This window comes from Caloenas nicobarica, chromosome 4 (assembly GCF_036013445.1).
Source record: "Caloenas nicobarica isolate bCalNic1 chromosome 4, bCalNic1.hap1, whole genome shotgun sequence".
Lineage (NCBI taxonomy): Eukaryota > Metazoa > Chordata > Aves > Columbiformes > Columbidae > Caloenas > Caloenas nicobarica.
In genome coordinates this window covers 66491093-66515427 of record NC_088248.1, presented here as the reverse complement: position 1 = coordinate 66515427, position 24335 = coordinate 66491093, and the positions used below count along the sequence as shown (strand labels likewise).

The window sequence follows — 24335 nt, the reverse complement described above, 5'->3', positions numbered from 1 at the left end:
TTTTTTTTTTTCGGCTGTTGTTTTCAGCTGTTATTTACAGGATCAATAAAAGTGATTTTACAATTCAAGGATAGTTTTTTATCAACAAACTGCATAGCCTCTAAGGTTGGAATATTGGATTTGCTCTTTTTCAGAACAAGTTAATTTAAAAATTATAGGTAGTTTACAGTTCAGAATTAGTTTTTTTTCTGATAGAAAGAAGGGATGCATCTGGAAGACACACCTTGGGAGGGAAAGAGACAGTTTTGCCTCAGAACAACATAATTACACACTGCCCACAGATACTTAATGTTTTAGCTGCTTTTCTTTAAACAATGATCACTTAACTGCACACAATGTTCAATGACAAGTTCAATATAATAAAATGCAGAGCTGTCTTCTTATAACCCTGGTTCAACTACTGCTGAAGTCTGTGCAAGTTCTCCTGTGGACTTCACTAAGCATTGGCTGATGTCCGCTGCAAAGTGCGATATAATATTTTGTGAACACTGTGACCATAGAGAAGAGTATTTCATGCCATTGTGGAAGTATTCCAGGCCAATAGCAAGTGTATTCACACATATAGGTTCAAATGCCATTCATTCCTTTTATAGACAGTTATTTTATCTTCCACTGGAAGCACTACAAATGAACTTTACATGACAGAAAAGCTGATTAGATTTTTAGATTAAAAAAAACAAGGCAATTTTTTAGATCAAACTCAACGCATCCCAAGCCCCAGATCATCACCAATCAGAAGCAGAGTCTCACTACTCTTCCTAAGTACTCTAATAAGACTAGAGCTTTTGAGATAGTTACCTATAAAATACAGTCTGTGGAAGTCCACGTAACAATCAAGTGCCATTAACTTTGAAAAGCTTTGAGTTCGTGCCCAAAATATTGCACCTTGTTATGTTACATTTTTCTCAAAGTCTACACATCCATGCATTTTATTCAGCAAAAACCAAAATTACAAACATGCTTTATGATTCCGTCTTCTTCCTTTATGTATGTAGTATGTGGAGGAAAAAAAGAGGAAAGTTGGTTTGGTTTTTTTTAGACAGGAGAACAATTTGTTGGTGAAGTTTTCTTAAAAAAAATAAAGGATATTTTCTTTAGAATGATTAAAGTTTTCTGTTTTAGATGATGAATTGTTTATAACCTTCCAGTAAGAATCTGGCTTTTGGATGGCTGTGTTGCTGATGAGCACTACTGGCAATAGAATCTTTCTAACACTCAACTGCTAGTTTATTAAAAGAAAAATAGGAACAGATGTTTTCAATTCATAAAATGTATCAAGTAAATGGTACATCCACTTGTTATTTCAATTCCTTTGAATTTTAGTGAACTCATTTGGGGCTAAGTTTTCAAAAGAGCTTAGCCCACTGTTGCCTCGTTCTCAGTATGAACTGAGGGATGATGAACGTGTTTGAAAACCACAGCTTTTTATGCCTAAAGGGGAGCTGCAAACTACTGATGCTTCTAAAAATCTGGCCCATGTTTCTGATGAGTGAATGCTGATCATTATAGAGGATTCATACACGCAATTGCTGAGTATTACCCTGCATTTGTCTGTGATTTTATATATGATGGCTTCTTAATTTACTATTGCACTAGGCATTTTAATTTAAATTATGCTAATAGTGTAGGATTAACTGTGGATTATGATGCTAGCATTTACTGTCATACAAATGGAAGAACCAGTTCTTTTGCCCCCACAGTCTCTTTCTCCCTTCTCATCCTGATATATAGTAATTTGTACTCAGGCTGGCCTCAGGTTTTGATGAGGTCTCTTGTATAAGCTGATGCAATTGCTTAGGGAAAGGAAATTGTTGAAAATTAGAAAAAGAAGAGACTGGGATCTTTTTATCTTCTGATGACACATTTTTAAGGTGCTGAAATGATTTACCAAAAATGATGATTTGAATGTGCTCTTGCCAGCACTGCACGAGCAGGTCTGGTTTTGTCTTCATTCTCCTGTGGCAGGACTGGCTACACGTACTTCGCTTTTGCTCTCCTGGCTCAAACACGTATTTGAGAAAACTAGTCCTAGGGGGTTATGTTAAAACCCTCATAAAGGGTGAAGAATAAATAATACATGTAACAAGACTGAGAAGTTGGTCCTTGCTAGGGGAAATAGCAAGAGGCCAAGGCTGTTGCTATGTCCAGTACTGAAAAAAGCTGTGTAGCAGCCTGAAATTGCTCTTCTTGAAGCATAACCTCTCCAGAGGTCTCCTCCACTCCCAAACTGCAGATGTACCAGAAACACAAATTTGCCTTGTTATGTTTGCACTTGTTTCATTGTGTAGCACCCTCAGATTGTAATGGCATGCAGCCTGTTTGCATTAATGACTTGCTGTTGAATTCATCTGTACTCCTTCAAATCCCTCATTTGTTGCATCTTTTGTGAAGTGCTTGGTGTATTTCTAATGTCTTTGTGTTGTAGTAGCAGTCTAAAATTGGCCTTTTTCTCTCTTTCCTCTCACAGCTGATATTATTTCTACAGTTGAGTTCAATCACACTGGAGAACTGCTGGCTACTGGTGACAAGGGGGGTCGGGTTGTTATATTCCAAAGGGAACCTGAGGTACGTGAGTTAGCAATGTAGTCCTTAATAGCATGCCAAAACCTTGTCTTATTTTTAATACTTTAATGAGATCTAACTAACAAACTCTTTTATAAGCTCAAGATTCAGTAAAATAGAATGTCCCCTTTCTGGAGAAGAAGTGAAAGAGGGTAAGGATCTTTTACTCAGAAGTTTGCTATTGCAAACAAAAATGCCTCAAAACCCCAAAATTCCAAGCTAAGAAAAAAGAAAGTTGTTTTTGTTTTACTTCTATATTCTTTTAATAGATTTTGCCTGTTTGATGGAACCATTCCATTTAAAACAATGGCTTTGCTGTGATACCTTTATGTTTCACTTTTAAATTCAGTCCATCTGGGGTATCTTTTGCAGAAAGCTTTCCTGAATAATTGACATTTCTTCAGAAATTCTGTCTTTTATTAAATGTTGCTTCAATACTTACCGGAAATTCCATTCTTGTAGAAAAAAATCTGTCAATATAATGTTTTAAATGATAAATTAAATTACACTTTCAATATTTTTGCATTTATAACGCTACTTATACACCTTTCCTAAGAGATGGAGATATATTGCCATCATAAACCACATGTTTTTCTTGTTCTTGTTCTCCATAGAGTAAAAATGAGCCTTACAATCAGGGGGAGTACAATGTTTACAGCACTTTCCAGAGCCATGAACCTGAATTTGATTATTTGAAGAGCTTGGAGATAGAAGAAAAAATAAACAAGATCAAGTGGTTACCACAGCAAAATGCAGCTCACTCGCTTTTATCAACAAATGGTAAGATAGATGGGAGTATATGGGACATACCAGCATTTTCCTCTTGTGCATTTTAGTGCTGACTATATATATTTGTTCATTTTAATCTACTGTTTTAGTAATTTCCTCTTTCAGAATTTACCAAGAATGTCAGACTAATTCTGATATCTGTTATTCTTGTATTTTATTTATAGGGGTTTTCATGTTGGCTATCCACAGACATTTAGAGTGCTATCCGTTTTTGCTATTAAAGTGCAGTGCTACCCTGAAATAAATTTTGTGACAAAGGTGTCACCTGACTCAGCAGCTGTGTTTCACTGAGGATTTAGAATTTTGTCTGCTACATTTGTCATAACTTCTATGCTTTGTAGATGTGTAAATGAATGTAGGTGAGATAGATTAATTTATTTTTATTTATTATCCTCAGAATGGTTTATTTAAGTTCTTAAGAGTTACACAAATCTTTAGAAGGCAGTAGGAATAATAATAAGATATTTATTCTGACTTGTGTTTCTAACATGCTTAAGGTCTGTTGGTTAAAAAATTGCAGTATTATCGCTAAGAGGGGATATGCAGATCTGACATAGGATCCATTCAGGTTTTTTTCCCCTAAGATGTAATTTAGGAAACATTTGGACACCCACAACCTTTATTACTGCTGGTGGTGCATGAGACAAAAATATCTGATTTTAAGTCTTAGATATCATTGTAATCAGAGGATAAATTTTCTCATAGAAGTTTCAATATAAACGGGATTTGCTGATAGAAAAATAGTGTAATTTCACCTTTGGGAATTAATGTTTTAGAGCAAAGTGATTACTTCTAGTTAAAATTTATAGCAAAAAATAATATTTATATTAATTCAGAGTAGATAGCAAATTATGTTTTGTAGTCCATTTTCCTTTAAGCTGTCTTTTGACTTTTTGTGAGCACTGTTGCAATATTTGAAATGAAACGTATCTGTTATATTTAGGTGATTTATGCTAATTTAATGATTAGCCAGCTAATGACCATAGAATCGTAGAACACCAGGTTGGAAGGGACCGTGAGGACGATGTGGCCCAAACTTTCATGGCATAAGCAGAGTCTAGACAAGATGGTCCAGTGGCCTGTCCAGCCCAATCTTAAAAGTGTTCAATGCTGGGGAGTCCACCACTTCCCTGGGGGGGTTTATTCCAATTGCTCATCTCAAAATAATGAAGTCTGGGAGTTTACTTCTGCACTTCTCCCTTGGTCAAAATATCCCTTCTACTTCAGATAACTTTAAGAACAGCTTCTTCCAAGTGCATGATACAAAAGCAGATTATTACAAGTAAACCTCTCCCTTTTAATTTTAAAGTGGGTTTTTTGGACACACTGAGGAATACAGCCCAGTCCTCAAATATGCTGCTTTTACAATTGGCCTAATAGACCTTCATATCAGTTTTCTGCTTGATATTAACATGGGAGAAAGAAAGAACCAGTCTTAGTGTTGCTATGGGTTAATCCAGTTGCAGCAAACACTGAGCAAGCCCAGGACCTGGCAAAATACTTTGACCTCAGTTTTTCCACCTTCTTAATTCTGGAGCATCCCGGCAGACCTCTTTATGGTGAGGGGAACGGAAGTGGTGCTACTAGCAATACGTTTGGATTTTGGCTTTGAATTACAGAACATTTCTGTGTGTCAAGGGTTCCTAGCTTCCTGACACAGCACGACTGAAGTCTGAAGATTCATCTCTTGGCATACTCTTAAAGATAGTTTTAACTTCAGGATACAGGAGGTCCAAGTAGAATTCCTGGCTGTCTCACAGATTACCTGTGAGTAGCCATTGAAATGTATATCAATTCCATGCCTATAAAAAGGGATAATAGTATTTTCCCTGACTTCTAGAGAATGAGGGCATTACCTGCCACACATGTTCATACTGGACAGGTTGTAGAAACATCTTGACTAGTGGTTTTATTTACTCATTTCTGAGCCTGGTATTTTAATGCAATTTTTGATATTTTGGCCCAAAGCACAGTTTTGGTCAGAAAAATGAACTGAAGCAGCATCCGTTGTTTCCAGTGGCACAGGTAGACAGTGCCAAGTGAATTTGCTGGAAGGAGCATCCCTCTGCTAGGGAACGTGAGGAGAGAGTCCGTCTGAATATATGAGACTTGGCAGGTCTGCGCCTGCCCAAATCTGCTTCTGTCCTTTGGAGAAGGACTTTTGTCTGAGGCTGTTCCTGCGCAGGTCATGTCTCTTGGAGGGGATCTTGGTTCTTTTCCAGTTCACACATTGGCACCAAGTCATCAGCTGAGCGCTCAGTGCAGTGTCTTAATTAAAGGAGGTAGAAGGAAACCACCAAGGCTTTCAAATCCCGCTGTGGATGTGCAGTGCTTGCAGTTAGCAAATTTTTTGTTTGCGTTGTAAACTGAACTGATTTTGTAGTATAATAATAAATTGTTAGGATTCATAGGTATCTTTTGTACCAGAATATATTTGGGCCACTTTTGATGTGAGTTACATTGTGTAGATCAGAATTTGGCCCATGCAGATCCTTTCATCTGAGGATTGCAGACTGCTTACCAGACGTTAATTAATTTAAACTTCACAACGCCCTTGAGACTGAGTACTGAACTTCGTAGAGTTTTTTCTGTATTTTGCAAAATATAAGCATGCTTAGAATTTCTGGGGGGTTTTTAAAGTCCAGAGGCAGGTGATGAAGAAGAAAACCAACACTTACGATGCCCTTAATTGCTAATAAAATAGTTTTCTCTCAGGAAAGAGATTTATCAATAGTAGTCAAGTCCAACAATGAAAAATAGTTTTTTCTTATAATTCATTTTATAATTGCTATATTTATAAATTTTAGAGTAGATAAGCAGGAATGCACTATTTACATGTAATAAAGATCTGAAGTGCATGACATGGCCTATATCTATTTTTAATAATTAATTAACATGACTGATACAAATTAAATGTATTGAATATTTAAAGGGAGCTTTTCAGTTGCAGATTGAACTAACCTGTTGTTCTGTAGGTTGATCAATTGTAGTATTTTTGTTGCTTGAAAATTAGGATATCAATATCATTAGGAGGTGCATAATAGTAAAAACACTCTGAGTAGTGGACGGATTGATTTTAAAACAAAAAATTATCAAAGTTAAAGTTGCTGTAGAAATACAAAGTGATTAATGTATTCATATATCCTGCCTTTAAGATGATTTGTACTAACATTTGAAAGAAGTATTGGATCAGCCACACTGGGGAAAGAATTATGCTTTGCTGTGTACCTGGGGAAAGAGGAGTAAAGGAAGAAAGTGGGATGAAATCACAAATGGTGCAAGAACTGAGATTAATGAAAGCTGTGGTGGCATTTGAAGTGCAGAAGTTTTGGAAAGGCTTTGGCTGCTCCATGAACAGATGTGTGAAACAACTCTTAGGAACTTGGGGGCAGACTTTTTTGCAGGAGAAGAGTTGGCACTGGTTCTTCAGCCTGGGGAGTGTTAGGATTGGCGGGTTGGGCTCACAACCAGAACGGGAGTGGACGATCAATGTTAGGGAAATCTGCAGCTTCAGCTACTACAAAAATGAGGTCAAACTCTGTCTGAAATGTTTAAAACTTCTATTTGTTGGCTTCAGAGGTTCTTTGCTAAACAAGAGGCATCCTAATTCTATCATCATATGCTTCAGTTGTCATGAAAAAAGGGACAGTTTAGCTTTAATTCCATTCCCTGTGAGATCAATATATTTTTCTCCCCACTTCTGTCTCTTACCCTTACAACACAATTCGCTCAGGTTTTTTACTCAGTTATTTCTCAGCTGCTTTCCCTCAGGAGGGAGAAATGTCTCCAGCCTTTCATTTGCTGGAGCTCACGATGTTATACCAATACACCACTGCCCGTTCCCACAATGGGTCAGGCAGGTATCAGTGGTCTGTCTGTCTACACCATGTTTGTAAGTAAGCTAGCAAACTGGCTTTAATATCAAGATTATTTCCTTGCAAAGTCAAATTGTCAAAACTGAGCTTCAGCAGTGAGAACTGAGTGGTTTTGGTCTGTTCTACCTGTTGGATATGAGAGCAGCTTGTGCTCTGTGTGGTCTGTCAGATGCCAGGAACCTCTGACTCAGTTTGAAAGTACGGCATGCGCTTTATGAGGTTTTTTTTTTGTTGGCAACACTTTCTGGATGTGCAAAATTAAGTTTCAGCAAGGGGCTTGTTTAAACCAAAGTGTAGAAACTTCTTTAGGGAATATATTGTGAAAGGTAAGTAACCACATTCAGAATTCCTATGCTAACTGTTGTTTGTCTTCTCTTTTAAAGATAAAACGATCAAGTTATGGAAGATTACTGAAAGAGATAAGAGACCCGAGGGGTACAACTTAAAAGATGAAGAAGGAAAACTTAAAGATCTTTCTACAGTGACATCACTGCAGGTAAGCTGCTGTCTTTTTCCAAAATCCAGTTGTTTCTGTGTGAAGAAGGAAGTCATGGGAGCTAAGTTTGTAGAAGATTTAAATATGTACTAATGCTAAGCATATATATGTTTGTTCTTGAAGTCTGAGCTGACTGATAACGGTCTTAAATCCATGACACATTTTCAAGTCTCAAACACTTTATGGTGTAGTGACCAACACAAATATGTTTAGAGGGTTTACATCAGTTTTATTCTCCCTGATAAGTCCCTGATGACTTAACATGCTCTCACACAGGATTCTGTAGCCTGATGTGATGGAAGCATTCTACTTGCAATTAATATTAAACAGTGTTCTTGCCTCATTCAGAGCAACTGAGTTAAAAACAGTACACCTGATTTCAGTCTACTCTTTATTTCACTAGTATAAAGGAGTTATCTCCTATCTGAAGAGCGGGATTTACGTTAGTCTGTGCTCCCATGGGTGCGAGGCTCCTTTAGTGGCAGGCTAAACTCAAAGCGTTAACTTCTCTGTGTTCTTCTTTAAGCTATCTCGCGGATTGATGTATGATAGGTTGTTTCTGATGCGTGTTCAACAACATTGAATAGTCTTAATAAAGGACCACAGCCTTACAGTATTGAATGCTTTAGCAATGGGGAGTAAATTGGCAGTGTCTAGTTATTGAAGCATGACATTGAAGTGACACACAGGGAAACAAGGAGGGTGCAATGATGAGTGATAGTGAGTGGTCTTGGCTTCTCAGGAGTATATGTATATGTGTGGTATGTCAGTACACATGTTGGCTTTGTTCTCTAAGGCTTCATTCGTTGTGTTTCACTGAGATGATAACCTTCTAACCACTTGACTTTTTATAAGAGAGACATCAAGTAGCAAAAGAAATACTGGAAGTGATTTACAACTAACAGCAAACTCTTTAGCAAACACAAAATACTAGGACTTCGCTGCTTGTCAGAGCCTCCTGCATATGCAGGACAGTGGCTCCTGCTGTGGGACTGGCCTGTTCTGTGGCAGCCGCCAGTGCCACCGTTCCTGCAGCGCTTCCCCTCGCTCTGCCTGCCTCTCCTGGCTCTCCCTTCCCCTTGGCAGGAGTGGCCTTGCCCAGCCATTCATCCATGGGGAAATTCAGCTTGCGTACAGTTTTGGGAAGTTTTATAATGTCACTGTCTTTGAATGCTTGCTCTCCACTGAAACTCTGACCCTAGCAGAAAAGTATTTAAAATCTTATTCTCTTTCTCATTTGTGTTTTGTTTTTTTGGCAGGTGCCTGTATTGAAACCTATGGATTTGATGGTAGAAGTCACTCCCCGGAGAATCTTCGCTAATGGTCACACCTATCACGTCAACTCAATATCTGTCAACAGTGACTGTGAGACATACATGTCAGCGGATGATCTCAGGATTAACCTCTGGCATTTAGCAATCACAGATAGGAGCTTCAGTATCCTTTATTATGGTTTCTTGCTCAGTGTTGATAGTAGTAGTGGAGTTTAAGAGACCTTTTCAAAAAATATTTTTCTGCAGATTTTAAAATATACCTTTACTTAGCAGAATCCCTGCAGTATTTGTAACAGAAAGTACTCAGATATCATAAAATACAGCTAAGAGGTTGCAAAAATCAGGAAATTTTATGTGAAAAATAGCAGTCTTGGAGTTGGTTAATAACAAGTAAATAGGAAACTGATGCCAGCCGAATGGTAAGTATCCACCTGACAAGAATACTCTTTACAGTTATTTCATGATGGCATTTTATGCTGAGCTACTCCAGCTTGTTTTGCTGAAAGGTCAGTCCTTACCCCGACTGTGCCCCCGGTTCCCCATCATCCTGCTTCCCAGAACCCTTCTGTCCAAGCTGTGCAGAGGTCGGGGGTGAGGCTCACCTGCTTGGGGTGGGTTGTTGGGTCTGTGATTAACACAGTTATTGCTGTATCAAGTGCTGGCATCATCCTGAAAGCTGTTACAGGATCGGTCCAGTCATCTGTGAGGCTGCCCCTTGTACTGCAGCAGGGTGGCTTGGAGGAGGAGCAGAAGAAAACGTAGCCAAGAAAAGTGTTGCTCTGTGTTTTGAAAAACATAAAGGAACCAGTAAGAAGAGAAACAGGTTATGGGGTCAGCCCAGAAGAATGTGTTCCTTTTGATGATTCTTCTTAAGCATTTCAAAAGGAGTTAGATATTTCTCTGTGGATTTGTACAAGGGACTATCAGATGTCAAAGTGAAGTTGTCCTATTGGAGGCAAATTCCTAAAAGAAAGCACCTCTCTCTGGTGATTGTTTATATTTCTTCCTTCATAGGCCAGATCATCTGTGGAGCTTAACCCATGCTTTGTTAATGTTGCAGGAAACAACTCTTAGTGTACTTACAAAGCTGCCTTTGCAGGATTAAATGACAGATGCCTTTACCCCAGGGACTGCAGGGAATATCTTCTCGTTTCTGAGCGCATATTCTTTTTCTGTCTTTGACCTGTCTAGATTAAGCAAGGTAAATGGTGCCCTATTTAATAAGACTGTTTGTATAGGGCCAATCGATATGTGGCTCTTCGAAGAGCAGCTATGTCTGTCTTTGATATCCTTTAGTAAGAGAGAAAGAGTGGGAAAATTGTTTGCCAGCGCTTGTGTATGGAGAAGCAGGGTGGCTCCCCACAGCATCGTCCTCACTGTAGCTTCAGTTTCCAGTTTTGTTTCTGTCCTGGACACTTTTATATGTGGCTACTGTGAATTCTTCTCTCCTGTGTCTCCTCCTCATGTAAAGCAGAGCAGTGAGTCAGAGCAAGCACAGCAATCTCTCTGTGTCTGTGTATGATAACCAGATCACGTTCCATAATACTCATGCAAGATAAGTCTTTGCTTTTGGCAATGCCTTTTATTGTGTTAAAAGCTGTTTTGTGGATTGCCAAGAGAAATGTTTCTGACAACTTTTAAAACAAACAAATAAATAGTTATTATAGTTTATGAGAACAACGTGAGTTTTTATTAAGTCGTTTGTCACGCTAAGAGCTTACTGACAGAAATATCAGCCACAAATGAATGTTTAAACCCCAAATGTGTGTAAATCCTTGAAAAGAACAGCCTTACTATGGGAGTTTCGATACAATCAGAACAGAAGTATTGCGAATATGGTAGTGTAAAATAATTAAAAGGCTGGTAGATAGATGAATTTGTCTGCTATTTTGTGGATAAGGAAATAGAGACAGAAAATGTAAAAAATGTCTTCGGAAAACTGTACGTTTCATAGCCATGATTAACAACATTTAATTTACCCTTTGTATGAAAACACTTGTATGCAGGCTTCAGAAGTGCTTGGCCTCCAGTGATGTTTCAAATTCTAGCAATATACTAGGTAAGAGGTGAAAAGCAGACTGAGTCTTACAATCGCAACTACTACCATATGTCTTGATAGAACAACACGGACAGCAAAATTATTTGAGATGGAATAACTGTTTAGTATGTTATTGCTCCTGCTCATGTATGTTCAACCCCTATATTCAGTGACAGCTGTGTGGGCTCTGTTTCAAGCACTAGCACACTCCTGTCATTGAATATTTACTGATTAAAAAGTGTTTTAGAGTTTGTGGTTGAATCATTAATTTAACTCTTAAAACATGATACCATTTATAGTAGCATGCTCGGTTTCTGAGTATGTTCTAGGAGTGATGAGAGAGAAGTTAAGAATCTGTTTATGAATTTTAAGATAGGAAACTTTTCCTGTATCTGAGACAGTAGCTTTGGGATACTTACATGGATGACTTTGGGATAACTGGATTTCTATCCTGGATTGGGATACAGATATTGCTGCTTCTTTTGGATGCACATGAACGAGCATCTGGGAGGATTGTGATGAGAGCGTTTAGGCAATGATAAGAGAGAACATTAGGTATAGGGATGATCAATGCTGGGGCAAACCATTGTTGCTATGCTGGCAATGGTGGCAGTAGATTGACTTTTGTGGCTGGATACCAGTACATATTCATGAGAGTAGACTGAGTTAAATAGGCTGTATCTACTTCTGTTTCAGACAGTACAAACTGTATCTGTACTCACTTGTCCTGTCCAGATCATCAGGCAGATTACTTTTACTTAACTCTTTGATAAATTGAAAAGTTGAGTTAGGTGTTCCAAAAGAAGGTGAGATGGTTACAGAATAATACTCATATTGGAGAATTTACTGGGAGACCATCATAACTGGAAAAAAGAGGATGAATAAGTTAAACTTGCTTCAATTTTTTCACAGGTACCTTTTTGTCCATATAGAGGCCTGTAAGTCCTTGGAGAATTGCAAGGGCATGTTTTCTGATAGATTTCAACATCTGTCCCATAAAGAAATTGCATATCTGTGCCATAAAGAAACTGCCTTTCTGTTCTACAGAAAACCCAGTTACATAAAACTGTCCTGGAAGTAGATGAGCTTCCGGTGGAAACATTGAGTGTGCTGGTTGCAATTAGGACTAAATGTATTAAGATGAAAAAATTCTGCCAAGAAAACACTTTAAATTATAAATGAATGTTGCTAGGCTTGGTGCCTTCTGCAACACACTTAGAGGGAGAGAGGCAGGAGGAGTCTCGGGCAGTTTTAAAAATGCTTGCTTCACATCTTCTTGCTAGCTGCAAAATGGAAATGAAGCATCTTGCTGCTTTACATACAAGGCTTGATTGCTTGAAATACGTGTTTAAAACAATAAATAGAAAACATTTTGGTTTGAAATGGCATTTGTTAATAAGGGATCTGGCAGTGATGTGTGTTTGTCATTCTACTTTCCCTCAGAGGCAGGACTGCTACGTATAATGAATCTGTTTACCCAAGAGGCTGGTTGTGACAATGACACAAACAACAAATACAGTGCTAGAATTTCTGGACATTCAGCTCATGTTTGAACACATTTACAAATTGCATGGGAGATACTGGAGAAAGAATGGATTACCAGCAGTATGCTAGGGTGTTTTTCAAGTAAAGTACTCTATCTTATAGAATTTAATTTAAGAACAGCTGGGTCATAACCATTATTTTAGCAGTTTTACAAATCACTGAGAATTGTTCATTTATTTGAAAATGAAAACACAAAGCAATGCAGATCTTAAGTTAATTCTCTTTCTGTCTCCTTTGGAAAATATTTTAAATCAGCCTTGCAGAATTCAACCAGAATATTTGCCTTAGGTAAAGCCGTAGGCAAATAAAATACAATTAGTGGTTTTCTGGTTTGCTTTTCTATTAGCATAAACTGGGGTAAAAAGCAGGCAAGTGATTTTCATGCCGTGGCTGTGTAAATTTTCATGAGGAATGTGCAAGCCTTCTATACATTGCTTCCCACGTGCGAGCAGATTTGCTCAGTATCGTTTGGACAGGAGGAGGCAAGAGAGAGGAGGAGGTGAGAGAAGAGAAAGGGGAAAGGTCAGCTGGTAAATAGTTGCACATATGAGGCTTTTCTTCACTAAAAGGGTTTAATGTGTTTGGTTTTGTTACAGAGAAGGAGAGTCAGTGTCCTTAATTATAGATGATATTCTTCAGCGGAAAAAAAGGGAGGTAAAGGTTGCTTTATTTGTTAATGTTCAGTCTGAAATGGCTTAGCAGTGCTGCCCACAGCTTAAGCCTTTAGATAAGTCATCTTGGGTGTAGTGAATGAGAAAACAGGACTGCTGGAAGCATACTGATAAGGTTTACTTCACATCAACAGCAATCTTTGGACTATCTAGCTGTACTAAATATTCTTTATGAGAATGTGTTGGGATTGCTCACAGAACTATGCAGCTCATAGCACTTGAACTCCCTTCATTTCCTGGTAGCACACTATTTCACTCTAGAGGCTGTCATGGCATTGCTATGGAAACAACATCACTGTTTCCAGCATGTACTCATCTTGAGACTCATCTTGACTAAAATACTCATTTCTCAGTCAGATCAATATAGTCCAGGGTTATCCCGTTTTAATAAAAAATTCTTTCTTCTGTGTCCCAAAAGGGTTAAGCTAATTAGCAAATCACTATTTGGCCTTCTTATAGTCTAATGTATTCCAGTATTTGAAGCATATCATGGATAGTCAGATCGTTAAGCGCCGTATCTTGGGGAAATCTATTTACTTAAGAAGAAAGCAACAACAAAAAAGAAAATAAATAGAACAAACAAAATAACATGGTACATTGATGGAGACCAAGTCTGTGGCAGCCCATTGTGCAGCTGAATATAGTGCGTATATAGGGCATATATAGTGCTCTGGGAGCAGCCCCCAGGCTGGGGAAGATAGCTTGCCTTAGGAAACTCTTGTTACCTGCCTCAGTTCTATGCATTTGGATGCTGAACTGAAAGCAAATCTACAGTATTCTCTTGACATTTGTGGAGCTGTAAGCTGGCAAGTTTATGCCCTTGAGTGAGATAAGGCTGTTTCTATAAAAAGTCCTCAGCCAGGATGACTGTGTACAAGCTGTGGGCACAAGGACGCATTTTCTGCGCTCTCAAAAAAATGCCTTTACTGTGTGAAAACCTGCTGCCACCCCGCCCCGGCAGCACTGTTTTCCTCAAGCATACACTTTGTGTTTGGGGAGTTGGCAGACATCATTTCTCTTCTTTTGAGAGCTCCACGAATTACATTTTAGTACTTCCTATTCTATCAAGAAAGATTCTGCCAATCTGTATCACGTATTTAAAAAGTATATATTATACCATGGAATCTTATTCTCACTGAGTTGCTACTAGCAACATATGAGTAGCTTTAGCTCAAATTTGTGGTCTTCTTTTATTCTTTACTTCCCGGAGTCTCTCCTTCTCCCACATGCATTGTCGCTATCTCTCTCTCCTTTAAAGGAGAATGAAAATGTCTGCAAAGCTAAAATCAGGTCTGTCAGAAGCAGACAATTGCAGAGGTACTATGTACCCTGTTGTTATGGTTTAACACTCTCTTTTAAAGTGTAACTATTGAGAAATGGTTGCTTTGCTTTTCTAATTAAAACACTGCTATGTGAAGAACTGAGGAAAAAACCCCATATTTTCAACAAGCCAATAAGATTCTGGATTGATGTAACGTACTCTTTAGTCTCTACTTTTTTTTCAGCAGGGGAATGCTGACCTTCTAGTAAAAATAAGAGTTGACAATAGTAAAAATAAAGATTTTTTGACACTTGCATCTGAGTACTGTCAACTGGAGGTTTTCTGTGCATTTTGAGATATGTTGAATTGTGCTGTAATTGAGGTAGACTACTAGAAATGCTAAGGGCTCCAGTGCCCTATCTTACACAGCCATGTAAGATGAAGAAGAAGGGAAGAACAATATACAGAGGAAAAAAGATAAAAAATTAAAAAGAAGGAAATTCTATTGCGTGAAATTTGTGAATACAAAACGTTCATACCAAGTATCAATACTTAACTGTTAGATTCTTTGTTGCATTGCCATTTCTCATCTGTTGATAATTATATTGTAAATTGATCATGATAGAGATCTTTCCTCCTCTGTATTACTGAAGTGCTTGACATACGTTAAATATTTTTATTGCAAATTATTTGTATTAAAATAATTATACTAAAATTTTGAAGTTAGTGAGTCTTAGCTCCACTTTATACTCAATGAAACAAAGAATGTTAGAGCTAAATAGGTTTTCTGGAATTTCAACCAGAATCTAAATGTTGCCCAGTGAGATCCCACTTTCCATTACTTCCATCCATAATCTAATTCTGCCTTAGATAAAGTGGCAAACTGTTCAGGAGAGAGAAATACTGTAAAAAAGGTAACAGAGGTGAAGAAACAGTAGGAAAATGGTTTCGTTTTGGAAAAATGTAAGTCAGTGTATGTTTGCTCCATAGAGGTCTGTTAGCCGCCAGAATGCAGTGGGGTGGAATTTCACTGAGCACAGAGGTTTTTTTGCTGGGCATCACTGGCTTTACTGGACAGAGGAAAATAATTTAGTGGGTTTTTTAAAAAAAGATATGACAATTCTAACCTTGCAAAAGGTAATCAGATGCAAAAACTTTGACTGAAATGAAACTTTACAGTACCCATGCTTAGCATTTAGTTATTTGATGGTGAATTTAGGAAAAGGATTGTAGTACCTAACCCTGCTTATCTCTCCCAAGCATTTTCCTTTTAAGTTACTCTTATCTGAAGCAAAGGAAAATATTTTCATTTGAAAAATAACTATACTAGATGGAAATTCATGATTATCTTTTTAGCAATGATTAGCAATTAAATTCAGGTTGGTTTTAAGCAATCTGATTTTTGAAGCTCTGCAAAATGGCAGTTTCCATTGACTTTGCCTCTTAATTTTTGGGTTTGAGATCTTTCAGCTTAGAGTCTTTGTGCTTTAAAAATAAATTATTTTGAAATTACCTATGCAACTGTAGATACCAAATCACCCAATAATTTGAGGAACATTTACACTGCTGTAGTTCAGTATTTAGTTTTGCTAAGATGTGAATAATAGATTGGCAACAGGTACTGTAGTTCTTACATAGTTCTTATTCCTAATGCTGAGTATTTATGTGTCAGCAAAGCTTCGTATGTATGAGTAGCAACAGATTATGGGTCATATACCAAGGCTCAGAAATAGGAACAAGCTCTAGCATGAGGCTTATAAAGTGCAGCTAATGGAACCGCAAGAAAGTGCTGTCCTGTATACATATGATGGTGCTTAAGGGTACTGAAGAAAATTCTTGAAATAATGAAAAATAATCCCTCATTTCTGGAAAGATTCCTTGCATTAAGTTGTATAAGCAATAGTTTTTTTCAGATGACTCAGAAAACTAGAGGATAAGGTTCTGTTTTGTAGTGAGGCCTGAGATGTCTTTCATATCTAACTAGCGTTTTCCTGCTTTTTCCGTACTGACTTAAAGCTTAACAAACACATCAAGTTTATAAAAGCTTGCTGGAGTTGAGCTCTTGCAGACAGTATTTTTTGACTTTTTCAGTTAGTATTGTGGATATGGAAAAGCAAGTACGACTGTACTATTTGATCTGGCTGCAGTAGTTTTGAGGAGGAAAGCAGGGGGGTTTGCTACTGTCAAGGTGAAGTACATATATATTATTTCATGTCTAGAGTGCTGACCCACCCAAATTCTGATATTCTCCTTTTATTTTCTTCTTGGGGGTTTATTCAGATATAAATCCTTGATTGCATGAAAGTAAAAAAGTCACTTTGTGTTTTCTTTAGTCGTTGGGAGGACTTCCTCGTTGTGCTGAGAAGTTCACAAATGATGGTATATGACATAAATTCCACTGGAAATCAAGACACAGATTTGTAATCATATGGGTTTAGGATAGCTTGAATTTCCAAGTACCAGAAGTTTACGTGTCATCCGAGGACAGGGATATCAAAGTCATTTTCACCGGCAGCCACATCAGTCTCATGGTTGCCTTCAAAGGGCCGAATGTAATTTTAGGACTGTGTAAACTACTCCTACATTCATACAGTCCTAAAATTGCATTCGGCGCTCTGAAGGCAAGGGCGAGGCTGATGTGTCCCTGGCGAAAATGACTTTGACACTCCTGTCCTAAGAGATCCAAAAGCTAGGAAGGTGTCTGACTCTTTGTTAGCTGACGTAAGAGTTACAGTAAATTTAATCAGTATTTTTGGAGACAAAAAAGGTATTAGTGAAATGCATTTTGGCCTCTTTTATGTTTTTCATGCATCAATTTGCATTTACTTTTTATGATGTTTGTAACATTAAGCCTCAAACTGTGATGATTTAAACAAAGTACAGTAACCACTTTATTTGTGTTCAAATATTAACTGCATACTACACCTTACCTATGTGTACAAGCAACGCTAGGCAGAGGTCCAATGTCAAAATTGTATATGCACTGTAAAAAGAATATTTTGATATACATTATACTGGAGAAAGACAGCTCTTCACAGGATAAAACCCAATCATCATTTTAATGGAGCTGTTAAGCAGTATTACTAGATATCAATGATCAAATAACTCCTGATTTTTCTTTAAACCTTTTTAGATTCTGTAGGAGTCCATGCTAATTGGATACGTAATACTAGATAAATAATAATTAAGAAGAACATAAAAGGAGGAAAGAATTCTCTGCTAGACTGGGGTCCAGGCTGGCTTTATGGGTGTGTAATTAAACAATGCATCAGGCACCTGTTCTTTGTAACCACTGTAGTCAAACATGGTATAAAGAATTTTAAGCTTTAAACAAAATATCTCATGTGACCACCAGAATAAGGATTTTAGAAATGTGGTAGCTAGGAAAGTTCTTTTTGTTGCTTGTTAGGAGAATGCAGTAGGGATTCTTTTATTAAAAATCGCACAAGAAGTGTTTTTAGTGTCAATTGTGGAATAAAATTAGTGAATAGGTAAGTATGTGTAACTGTAAGTTGTCATCTTCTCTGAACCGTTTAGAATCCTGATAGTAAATGGAGCCTTTCATGAGCTCTCAACAGACTAATTTGTAAGAAAAATTCTGTGTGTCCCTAGTGCAAAGTGCCAAGAGTGAACTGCATTTCTAGGATCACCTAAATGACTTTGTCTTGTAGACACTAACATGGATACAGCTTCCGCAACAGGCTTTGAATCAGTTCTTCTGTACTTGTTGAGGTAAAACTGAGTCTAGTTTGGACACAACATTATTTCTGATGTGGTTGTCATCTATTGTAGAATACCGTAATTGAGTACAGTTTTTAAGCTTTTTAGAACAAGAGCAGTCATGTGTTTATATGTTATCTTGTGCAAATTGCACTCTTTATAACTAATTGCTGTAATTCAAATAATAAGTAATAATTCTAGCCAGTAAGGTTGTGTGAGCAGGAACTATAAAGATCTTAAGGATGATTTGTTTCCAAGACATACAGAGAAGTCTCAGCATCTTTTAAGAGGCTTTAGGTCCAGATTTAGGAAGCTCTGAAAACCATGAATAAATTTGCGAAAGTGGTCTTTCAAGACTTTTGTTTGGTTTTGTGTCTTGCCAGAGGATTCTTTATGATCCTTGTCAGAAACAATTGCTTTTTAACTATTCTCATCACCTTAAATTGACTCCTATCTCAGGAATTTGACTGTCAGCCAGTCAGAGAGCACTGGATGACAGAGCAGGTCTGATAGCCAAAGGAGCAATATCAGAGCTAATTAAACAATATTTTAGCATTGAATCACTGCCTGAGACCTTCCTGCCAGACAGCTGAAGTGCACAGTGCAGCAAAAGCAAAGAATACATGGCTGGAGTGTTAGACATCAGGGTCTTCAGGGCCGGGGATAGTGCTATGGAAATATTCCCTATCTAGCTGTCCCCCCAAAATAAATAAATTGGAAGAGTTGAGCCTGGCTCTGAGAACTAATTATAGCTGAGGCCTTTGCATTCTTGGCAAAGACCAGTTTCTTTTTCTGGAGTTGCTTTGAAAGAAATTAATGTAACGTGATTTGAGATTTGCTATAGCCTTGGGATAATTACTGCACTGCAGATTTTTTGTTTAATAAAAATATTAATTTGATAATCAGAATACATAATTTTCTTACTTATCACTCCTGTCCATACACAACTGAATGAATAAGTATGTGATTGTGTTATCCTTTTAATGGATTTCTTTATCTAACCCTCTGTCTCCTCTAATGCAGTTGGCCCCAAATAGAGGCCCATACCTATTATTTCAATGATGCATAGGTAAGGAAAAACATAGCCAGAGGCATTGAAATACTCTTGGTTTTTTTAATACTGTATAGTGACTTGTGAAAAGGAAAAAGAAAATTGACTGGAGTTGCAGCAAATGATGAAGAATAGTGTGAAATCCTGACCCCGTAAAAGCCATTTCAGAACTGAGCTTTCTCAAGTTTATTGCTATAAAAGAGAGAAGGAGCACTTAGTAGACCTGAAATGAATGTTAGCATCACCAAACAGATTTCCTTTTTCACCTTAGTGGTTTATTACATTAGAATTTTCAGGTTTTATCCAGAATCTGAAATCCTTAGCAAAGAGGGTGTCGCAAAATGAGTGGTATGCACCTCACTCAAAGGAGAGAAGCAGCAATGTGTTTTAGTGAAGTAAAATAATGACTCAACAGAATTAATGAATTGGATGCAATTTACCAAAGATAAGAGTGGTTTATGAGGTTCACCAAGTTTGATGGCAAGGTTCACCTTACTAATTACTTCATGGAGGAAATATATAGAGGGAGATTGAGTTAGCCTCAAGTTAGAATGATTTACACAGAGATCGGAGATGCAGATGGTAAGAAAGTGGTAAGGAAGACCCCCCTGTTGAGTCATGAGGTTCAGAATGGACCCCATTGCCTTCTAAACTCCTTATGGAGCCCACATGTGGCTAGGTCCAATCTTAATCCCAGACTTGGTCAATGGTATATGTCGAAGGGTAGCGATACAAGGAATAGAGTTAAGGAATACAGAGGTCGTCGTGATTAATATTGAATGGCCACATGGATTGGTAATGTTTCATTACTATCGAGTTACCAAGGCAAACTCAAAAATACCGTACTACAAGGTTGTATGTGATATTGATTGCTTACCAAAGATCTGACATTGGTGAAAGGTCTCTAGGTCTCTCAGAGCAACCTTGAGAGGTGTCCCAGCTCAAGGGTAGATCACCCCCATATAGCCACGCTGCCCAACAGGGAGAGCTCCGAGAAGGCTCACCCAGGCTGTCACATTTATCGAATAAAGTAGTTGGCTTGTAGTCAAATCATCTGTGGTGGGAAAGGTGCGCATGAGACTCCTTGTACCCACAACTTTCTTTATTCCTTGAGAAATGAAGCTTGGAAGACCACGCACTACTCATACGTCTCTCGGATGATGGGCGTTCTGGGCCCACAGGCACTGGTGCTCACTGTGCCACTCTGCTCCTTTGTGGGGGAGATGGAGGAGTTCACGGCCCAGCCACGGCTCAGGCCTTTGGCTCCTTTGGAGTCTCTACCGAACCACCGCCAGTCTGGTCAAGGGGGTTGAGCACACCCATCACAGAGGGACTTGGGAACTATAGCAAGGAATATTAAACTACAGATAAAGGGTCACATAATGGAGCTGATACTCAGCCAAGTAGCACTCATATTTTGGTGTAATGGGGCTGCAATCAATGAAGTTATTCCTGTGGAAATGGATAACAGCATTCAGTCCAAGATTTATTGTCTTACTAATTTTATTTCTTCAGTTGATGAGTTTTAATCAGTATGGTGTCATTGTGGAAGCTTTTAAATTGCATACTTCTGTTTCCCTCTGGATTAATTTCTCATTGAAGCATTTTAAAAATGAGCCATTCTTTGTTGCCACAGGTGCAGGTGATATGTCCAACTTAAAAAACATGTATTATGAATTTATTGAAATTTAGACAAAAAAACCATTTACACAGTTCTAGGTACAATTATACAAAAAGATAATGTATAAATAATTTAATCAGCTCTGCCAGAGGGGAGAATTCTCTTAAATGAGTCTAATTATTCTCATTCCCATGTGAGTTTGGACTTGAAATTAACCTTGCAAAGCACAATCTTTTGCAGAGTATTAACATGAAGAAGAAAATATAACTGGCTTTACTCATTGGCTGAAACCTTTTATATTGAAAAGTATACCGTACAGGAACAGAGGCATCATAAATATACTTACACAGTCACCTTGAGTATTGTAAAGCTTGCAGTCTGTACCGCTGTGTTCTGTTAGTCTTTAAAACCTGAGACCGCGGAGGTTTTTCTCACTATCGAAGTAGCTGGGGTACTTCTCGTTAATGTAGGCATTTCTCTCTTATCTGTTGTCATAATACTTGCAAGGACTGCACTTTAGTAGTGCCGTTGCATATGAAATTGCGATAGTTAAAGGAGGTCACTTTTGGGACCTTTGGAATAAAAATGCCTTGTAAATAAAGGCAATATTAACTTTAACATGGTTACAGCACCAGAGTTAAGAATAGGTCTATTTTAACTGTTTTCATACTGACTACAAGCTGTGTGACTTGTCTGGAATCAATGTTCTGAAAGCACATCAAGCAAACGAACAGGCATACAGCTGTGAATATTGAACCCCTTTGCCTTGGAGAATAATCTTGGTGTTTCAAAACTCCTGGAATCCGTATTTCTCTGCAGTGCCTAGAGACCAGGCTGATGGGCATTTTTGCAAATCCTTTCACATAAGTTAAGCAACTAGTTAATAAATCCTGCCAAAAGGTTTTAATCAGGTCTCTTACATAATTTAATATCGATAATTTGGAAAACTTTCACTGTGGAGTTTTTGATGAGAACTGAATCTGTTCCTCATTTTCATTTTCACATTGCTCTCATTCAGTGATTTCTTGGCAGTGCAAACTTAGTTGCAGTCAGAAATATCAGTATAAATTCTGAATGTAAGCCTTTAGAGTTTTTAAAGTACCTATTTTTCATAAGTATCTGGTTATTTTTTATTTTGATAATTTTATGTGACTACTTCCATAACAAACATGTAGGGAAGGGGAGAGCGTGATGCTATAGAAGAGACTTCTATCTAGCTAAATTTTGCAAAAAATTAGTCCTTTGTGACTTTAATTGTAACTTGAGTTAAAATATGGAATTATTCTACTCTACAGGGGTACAAATACTGCTGTATTGGGCTTTTCTGAAAGGTATATGGAAGACTAAATTGCATATAGGGAAATAAATTCTCTAAAGAGTCTATACCCTCCAGCTGGAAGTTCTGTGTCTGCCTTTTAATAGGCAGATCTTCCTCAGCTGCATGGGATTTTAATAATTATCAAGAAGAAATTTCTTTATGGTATTACGAGTTAGCGCATAGGTTATTCATTAAAAAAATTAGATATGTTATCTCTTCTTTCCAAGTTTTGTGGGAAACTATCTCTGGCTACTTTTAAAATGGAGTTTAGAAAGTTATATATGTTGTATTTCTCTTTCTTACCAGGGACTGGATTCAGCAAACCAAGCAAATCCCTCTCAGTTCTCTTTTAAACATCTCATGGTTTTCAGGAAAGCAGATTTGTGAATTATGAGATAATATTGCTTCAGTTTATAATTTGTCCTTGCCTTACTGTGTTGAAGTTGCACTCTTTTCTTGGAACCCTTGCTAGTATGTCATACATGGTGCCACTTATCCTACTGCATAGAATAATACTGCCTAAGAGAAGCTGAGATAGGTGACTTAATAAGTCTCTTCTATTAATAATTTATATGTACCTGAGGCTCTTCTGGTATTTATGTTCCAAATGTAATGTTAAACATCCCACAGTAGTTTCAGACAAATCACAATTAATTAAAAGGCAAATATATCAAATAAATACGACTCTGCAGCCTTTCAGTGATTGAGCACTGTACACAGGAAAAATGCAGATGTGCATTTGAAAAGGCAAGTCTTCCTCTGTTGACTCATCCACTTAATTTTGTTCTCAGCTGCGTATATCCAGATAATTATTTCTTTGCTCTTGAAAACTGGCATGTGCATATGGTTGTTGCTAAAGCAGGCATGTGACTGTGTCTACAGATGAAAATGCAGGTGTTTTACTAAATACATTTAAAATATGTCGATTATTTTTTTCAAGTAATATTTGTGTAATGGAGACTTGGCATTCTTGCTGCATTTTGTTTTTATTCTACTGAGATATTATAATTGGAGTGCAAAGTAATTCTGATGTTACAAAGATCAGAATGAGATCTCTCAAATTCAGAATGAGTCTTTAGACTGGTCTGCATTCTGGGGAGAAATTCCAAAAGACAGATGTAATAATAACAAAAGAACCTCTCAGAACCAACTAACCAAGAAAAGAACTGTGTGAATACTCACATGCCTGGAGTGCTGTGGATAGAGAGGGGAGAGACCACTAAATCAGAATCCAGAACTATTGCTCTTGCTGGCCCTTTAGCAGACCTTTGCCAAGGCTTTGCTACTTCATGCCTCAGTTTCATTATCTGTAAAACACTGACACTGACTCTCCTTTGCTTTGAACTTAATGAATGGAAAACATTTCCTAATAATACTTGCAATTTCTTGCTAAGTATCCCGAATTCTGAATGAAACTTGAGATGGGAAGTCCAGGAGTTGCGGTTTTGGTTCAGAAGTTTGGCATTGAAGTTCTGTCCCTGGCTCCTGTTCAGCCGTGTATAAATCTTGTTAGTCCCTTAGTGCTCAAGGACCCTGGTTCCCATCAGCTGCCAGTTAAAACAGTGCCATCTTGATTCTTAAACTCACCTCTGTGCTCCTCATGTTTTGTAAGTTTTATGGCGTTAGAAGACAGAAATAGAGAGCTAAATCAGGCACACATCTGGCTGAAGCTTGAGATATTAGATTGTGAGAAGCAGGGGCCATCTTGTGCTGACAGCGGTGCGCTGAGCATAACTGTGAGGCTGTTGCCAAGGAGCACCACTCCAGCACACAGACCTCCTTCTTAGCCACACTGTGTGAATGTGTTACCAATAAGACAGGAGATGTATTGAATATATCATCCTATGTCTGGGTGAGCAGGATCTCAACAGTAGCTTAGTTTTTATACCTCCTGTTTACCTAACACAGCCAAATTCTCTTTCATGGCTAGTTCTAGCTGAGCAGCTGGAAAGTTATTGCTAGTGCAGCCGCTTAGCTATGTCCATGTCTTTTCTTCTTCCACTAACATCTCTTTTTCGTCTAACTTAGGCTATAATCCTTGAGTTAAGAAACCTCAAAAGTCCACAGAAGTGTGTTAATGTTACCTAATCTCTTCTTTGTATGCACTTCGTACT

At 37.8% G+C, this 24335-nt stretch overlaps 1 protein-coding gene across 3 annotated transcripts in view; it reads left to right on the top strand.

Moving 5' to 3' along the window:
- PPP2R2C (protein phosphatase 2 regulatory subunit Bgamma) overlaps positions 1-24335 on the top strand; it is a 200883-nt gene that overhangs the window by 141632 nt on the left and 34916 nt on the right. For all 3 annotated transcript variants that reach the window (XM_065633578.1, XM_065633580.1, XM_065633579.1), the window contains 4 exons: positions 2468-2565; positions 3177-3342; positions 7610-7722; positions 8982-9159. In XM_065633578.1, coding sequence (XP_065489650.1) covers positions 2468-2565; positions 3177-3342; positions 7610-7722; positions 8982-9159 — 555 coding nt within the window. The remainder of the gene's footprint in view (positions 1-2467; positions 2566-3176; positions 3343-7609; positions 7723-8981; positions 9160-24335) is intronic.